The sequence below is a fragment of the Pediculus humanus genome, genomic scaffold (assembly GCF_000006295.1).
Source record: "Pediculus humanus corporis 1103172107841 genomic scaffold, whole genome shotgun sequence".
Taxonomy (NCBI): domain Eukaryota; kingdom Metazoa; phylum Arthropoda; class Insecta; order Psocodea; family Pediculidae; genus Pediculus; species Pediculus humanus.
Genome location: NW_002987423.1, coordinates 190860 through 197344, shown reverse-complemented (window position 1 = coordinate 197344; position 6485 = coordinate 190860). Strand labels below are relative to the sequence as shown.

The window sequence follows — 6485 nt, the reverse complement described above, 5'->3', positions numbered from 1 at the left end:
AATAGAACGAATACGTAAATTATTTATAAACAAATAAAATCCGCGAAAAGTCAGTCATTCAAAATCACACGTTAAAAAAATTTAGGGTTTCCCCTCCCCCTACTCCCCGTCTAATTATTATTATCATTTATCGTCAATGTAATTACGTTGTTTTTTGTTTAATATTAAGGGAGAACCTGGAGAACCGGGTCCACCGGGACCACCGGGGGTTCCTGGTCCAGAAGGATTACCAGGCCAAGATGGAAAACCAGGTCTTCAAGGAGAACGTGGAATTCAGGGTGATAAAGGAAATCCAGGAGCTCCTGGCGCTGTCGGACCTCCAGGCATTCCTGGAAACGAAGGTCTCAAGGTATTTTTTTCCCCCTAAAAAAAATTTAGAATATTTAATACAATATTTTATTTATTTTTCCACCATACATTTAAATTTTTTTTTTTTAATATTTAGGGAAGCAAAGGAGATAAAGGAGAACGAGGGCTCACGACTACCCTAAACGGTGATCAGTTTCCTACTGGGATCATTGAAGGACCGCCAGGACCCCCAGGTCCTCCCGGTGAGTAATTTTCTTTTTAAAACAAACAAAACAAACTAGTAAATAGTCATCGGTTATAAATGTTAAATTGATAAAAATTTATCAGGTCCCGAAGGACCGCCCGGAGAAAAAGGTGATGCCGGACCTCAAGGACCTCCTGGATTGCCTGGTGAAAAAGGAGCACGGGGTAAAAGAGGGAAGCGGGTAAGATTTATTTATTTTTATTTAATCAAAAAAAAGCTAAATCCTTAAAATTAAATTATGGCTTTGGCAATTAATATTAATTTTCTTTTCTTGCCTTTACATTTTTTTTTTCTTATGCGCTTTTTTTTAAAAAAAACACGGTAATGCGCTTTTGGTAAGTTTTCTTTATATATATATATTAATATTTCGCACGGTGCATGATTATATACATCCTGTAATTATGAGAATAAAAAAGGGTACCAATGCAACAATGTACATTTTAGTATTTAATATTATATTAATAATAATAATAGAATCACTTGTGCGTTTTTCACATAATTTTATTTATTTATTTATTTATTATTTAATTTATTATTAAAATAAGGTAGTGATATAAATATATATAAATTTAGCTTTATTGTAGCTTATAATAATAATAATAATGATTAACAATTAATTTGTTTTGTTTTGTTTTTTTTTTTTTTTTTAAATAATTTATTTATTTTTATTTTTTTTTTGTAATAATTTATTAATATTTAAATAAGAGTTTTTGTTGTTGTTGTTAACAAACTTTAGTAAAATGCTTTTCGTTTTTTCGTTAATTTTTTTTTTCAAGGGATGATGACGGAGGAAAAATTTTGTATTTTTATTCGCATCATCTCGATTAGTTACTATTAATGGTGTGTGGTTCGTCTTTTATTATTTCTTTTGGTGTTTTTTTATTAAGTGTGAGTATTTATTTTTATTTTTATTTTTTTGCCAACTAAAACTTAATAATTTCAATTTAACTTTTATGCGTTAAACAATTAAAAAACAAAAAAACAATAATAATAATCTCGATTAATTTTAATATTTTGTACCACGTAGGGTTTGAAGGGTGAATCCGGTGAAACGGTTCAACGAGGTTTACCAGGAATGCCTGGACCGAAAGGAGAACAAGGAACATCCGGTCCGAAAGGTGATAAGGGTGATAAAGGTGAAAATGGAATTTCAGGTATATTAATTAACAGCGGTACATCACGTTCGTTAAATTTTATCATTATTAATATTAATATTATTATTATTATTAATTTTTAGGTTCGAAAGGTGAGCCTGGATTAATTGGTTCACCGGGAAGCGATGGAATGAATGGAGAACCCGGACCCCAGGGTCCACCAGGTTTACCCGTAAGTTTTTTTTTATTAAATTCTTATTTTAATTTAAAAATTTTTAGAAAATCAAATTAAATTTTTTTTAAAAGTTGAAAATCTTATTTTTCTTTTTTTTTTTTTTCTTATTAAAAGGGACTCTCCGGTCCCAAAGGAGAAAAAGGAGATTATGGAGATATTGGACCACCGGGTCTTATGGGGCCACCTGGATTACCTGGTCCTCCTGGATATCCGGGTCCTAAAGGTGAAAAAGGAGATAAGGGAGAGTCGGTAAGAGGAATATATCAATCAAACGAATGAATATATATTTTTTTTTTTAATAATAATAATTTATTAATTAATCTTTTAAAATTTTAATTTAATTTTTTTTTTTTTTTTAAACGACTATTAACGGTCATCAGAAGTACAAAAAGCTCAGACGACGGCAGGTAAATACTTTTAAATTGTATTTTTTATTACATTCTCTCAAGTTTTAAAATTTAATATTAATGATAATAAGTGAGTTATGTAATGAATTATTGATAAATATTTTTTATGTTTTTTAATGCTTAATTAAAATGCCATTTACAAAAAAATTTCAGGGTGACGGAACATTTTCTGATGGGTTATCAGGAGGAACAATGGGTGACTTTGTAAGTTATGTCATATTACATTTATTCGTCGTTTTTATTTTTTTGTTAAATAATAATTATGATTTTTTTTTTTTTTTTTTTTTTTAGGTAATCGGACCTCCTGGCCCTCCTGGTTCTCCGGGAATTCCAGGTTTGCAAGGTCCTCCGGGTATTAAGGGTGACAGAGGAATGGACGGAGCCAAAGGTGAACCGGTAAGATAAATATTATGACGTCATTATATTAATTTATAAATATATATTTTATGTGGCCTTCGAATATGAAAATAAGTGATATACGTCATCGAATAATAATAACCTTGTAATAATAATAATAATAATAATAAATTTGTATAAAATAATTTTTAGGGCGAAAAAGGTGTTAAAGGAGATCCTGGTCCGATGGGTTTACCAGTAAGTAAAATTTTAATTTAATATCGTGATAATCTCTCCCCCTCTCTCCCTCCCTATAAACAGGATTAAAATTGATATGATTTGATGGTAGTTTAAAGATGATAATAATTTATTAATTTATTTAGGGACCCATGGGTCTTAGAGGGGAGGCTGGAAAACCGGGGGATGTAGGGAAACCTGGGTCGATGGTAAGACATGTTTATTCATAGGCTCCCTACTCGTCATTTACCAAAAGTGAATGCCATTCTCAATATTGGATCGTCTGACCTCCTACTAATATGCACATCATATTATTATTATTATTATTATTTTTTAATTGCTTGGTTTTTTATTATTATTATTTAAATACTACTGTTATTTATAAATAAATAAAAAAAAAACATTTAATGTGCAATAAGTGAATTTATATATATATTAATGAAAATTTTTTACATTTTATTAAACTTTTCATTATATATATATATATTAATATTGAGAGGGAAGAGCTTAGTATTAAAAAAAAAAAAAACATGAAATTATTCTGTTAAGTAATTAATTAATTAAAATTAAATAATGTACATATAAATAACATTTGAAATTTTTTTAAATAAAAGGCAAGTGCCATTATTTTTATTAAAAAAATAAAAATACCGTCTTATAATTAAAAAAATTATGTCAATTTAATAATTGATTCAATGTTAATTTATTTATTAATTTTTTTCATTTTCATTTTTATTTTAATTATGCAAAAAATAAAAAAGGATAGGCTAAATTTTTATTATTATTATTATTTCTTTTTTTTTTTTTTTTAAAATTCCTTAAAATAATAAAATTATATCGTACTTATTAAATTTAAATAAAAAAAATAATTTTTTTTTTTAAATTAAATTAAATAATCTGTGTTACGCGAGCAGTATTTAACAAAATTTAATAAAAAAAAAAAAAAAATATTTTTTAGATTTTAAATATAATAAAATAATAATAATAATAATAATAATAAAATTATTTATATGTCATTTAGTTGTGCTTTTAATATTTTTGCTTAACTTTATTATTGGGCAATGTAATATATATATATATAAAACCTATAACAATCTGCCCTCGCATGTTCACAAAATAAAAAAAAAAACAATTGCCAATTTGAATAATAATAATAATAATATTTAAATAAAAGACTGATTTGTAAATGCATTTTTTTTTATTAATAATAATAATAATAATAGTAATTGAATTTATTAATTTTACATAACGGCAAAATACTTTTTGAGAGATCAAAGAGAAAAAAAAAACATTTTCTTCTTCTTTTTTTTTAATTAATTTTTATTTTTTGTTATTAATGTATTCTGAACATGATGACACTTCTTTCTATTACTTTATCAATAAAAAAAATGGAATACTCAATTTATGTATAAAAATTATCTCTCTGGTTTTTTTTTTGTTTGATCTCATCAAAAAGTTTTTGCTTTTTATTAAATTAAATTAAATTAAATAATAATATTAAAATAATTAAAAAAAAAAAAAAAGCTTAGCTCAATATGTGAATTATTAATTAGTAAATGAAAATCGTTATATATATATTTTGCAATAAATAATAATATTATTTGTGTTTAATAATAATAATAAAGAACTGATGAAAAAAAAAAAAAAATTGTTTTTGCAGTGATATCATTTTAAAGGGTAAAAGAAAAAAAAGTCACAATTATTTTATTGTAGTTTAACTGTACAAATGTATTTAAATAAGTTTTAAATGAAAAAAAAAAAAAAATTAATAAAATTATTCATTTTATGTCATTATAACTTATTTGTAAGGGGTTTTGCTTTAAAGAAGTTTAAGTTTTAATAATTGATGGATTTTTTTTTATAAAAAACTACTTTAAGCAACTTCTAACAAAAAAAATTATAATATCCCTAATATTTTCATTTGTTATTGTACATCATTAATTATAATAAAATTGTACATTCGTATATATAAATATGAATATAAAAAAAGGAAGAAGAAAAAGAAAAAACATTTTAGTGTGTACTTGTGGCATTGGTATTTATTATTCATTTCTATATCATTAAAAAAAGAAAAAAAAATGAGCCACTTCCGCTTTTGGCTGTAATTTTCTTTATTTTCCTTTTCAATAGCACTTTTCTTTTTTTTTTTTTTTTTTTATTGTAAACCGTGAAAAATAAAAAAATTTGTATATTTAATTTTATATTTTATTTTAGGGACCTCCTGGTCTCGATGGGATGAAGGTGAGATTTTTTAATTTATATATTAATGTGAAATTTTTTTTTTATTTTATTTATATTGAAATTATCTGATAAATTTTTTATTATGTGAATTTTATAGGGAGCTCAAGGAGAACCCGGAAATAAAGGAGAAAGAGGAGATCCAGGTTTACCTGTATGTATTTATTATTATTATTTTTAAACCTGTAATATTATATTTAAAAAAAAAAAAAAAAAAAAACTAAAATGATTCTATTAAAAAAAAAAAATTTTAAGAAAAGAGGAAAATTTTTTTTTAACTTTTTCTTTTTCTTTTCAATTATTTTTAGGGAACAGATGGAATTCCAGGTGCAGAGGTACCCTTTATTAAATTATTTTATTAAATAAAAGCTTACGAAATAGCATGGATTTCGTTTTATTCTCTTTTGCATGAATTATATATTAAAGATAATAATAATAAAATTAAATTAAATTAGAAATGAAACAAAAGAAATTGAAATTAATTTATTTTTATTTCAGGGACCGAAAGGTGAAAAAGGTTCAAAAGGAGAATCCGTAAGTATTTTTCTTTTTTTTGCATATTTTCAAGGCGATGATCGCCATTAATAAAAATTTTATTATGTTTGTACAGGGACCCATTGGAAAAAGAGGAAGAAAAGGAGACAAAGGAGATAAAGGAGAACAGGGAGTTCCTGGATTGGATGCACCTTGTCCCATCGGTCCCGATGGTTTACCACTGGCTGGATGCGGATGGAGAAATTCAAAGGTAATTATCTTTTTTTTCATTTTATTTTTATGAGGGACATTTGAAAGAATTTTTTTTTTTGTTTGGGGGATTTGTGAAATAGAGAGAATCCGAAGATGCCACTAATAGTCCTGGTAATAATCAACAGTCAAATAGTTTTGATTCCGTCATAGATAATGATTATGAACATGGTGACGATGGTGGAAATGATTATGAGGATTATCAAGAACATATTAATTATGATAAAAATAATCATAAATATCATTGATTAAAATCTAAATAATTCTCATCAATTGTTAGTGTTTAAAAAAAAAATGGCGGAATATCATTGAAAAATCACCTTGCTTATTTTGTAAATATCTGTACTTATTTAATTAAGTTACAAAATAATTTTTTTTTTTTTTTTTAAAACGAAAAAGATATTTTTGGCAAAAAAAGGAAAAAAGGAAAAAAAAGTTATAATTAGTTAATCATAATCGAATTATCATAGATTATATATTGAATATTGATCACAGCAGTGTTGTTAATTGTTTTATATGCCATTAATAACCATAAAATGACTGAGGTTAGTTCATTTGTTTTTAAAAATTCAACGTTACTTATTATATTAATAAATAACTTTGTTTAATAATAAATTTTGGTCCGGAATCCATTTTTTATT

General features: G+C 25.0%; 1 protein-coding gene across 1 annotated transcript in view; it reads left to right on the top strand.

Annotated features, from left to right (window-relative positions):
* The window catches only part of Phum_PHUM376900 (collagen alpha-1 precursor, putative), a gene marked incomplete at both ends in the record, with an annotated part of 10979 nt that extends 4887 nt beyond the window's left edge, over window positions 1-6092 (top strand). Inside the window, 14 exons of the mRNA XM_002428306.1 lie at window positions 170-349; window positions 446-551; window positions 637-734; window positions 1581-1734; window positions 1791-1879; window positions 1997-2131; window positions 2581-2685; window positions 2839-2883; window positions 3009-3071; window positions 5201-5254; window positions 5409-5435; window positions 5599-5634; window positions 5711-5845; window positions 5928-6092. Coding sequence (XP_002428351.1) covers window positions 170-349; window positions 446-551; window positions 637-734; window positions 1581-1734; window positions 1791-1879; window positions 1997-2131; window positions 2581-2685; window positions 2839-2883; window positions 3009-3071; window positions 5201-5254; window positions 5409-5435; window positions 5599-5634; window positions 5711-5845; window positions 5928-6092 — 1392 coding nt within the window. The remainder of the gene's footprint in view (window positions 1-169; window positions 350-445; window positions 552-636; window positions 735-1580; window positions 1735-1790; window positions 1880-1996; window positions 2132-2580; window positions 2686-2838; window positions 2884-3008; window positions 3072-5200; window positions 5255-5408; window positions 5436-5598; window positions 5635-5710; window positions 5846-5927) is intronic.
* Window positions 6093-6485: the final 393 nt, after the last annotated feature.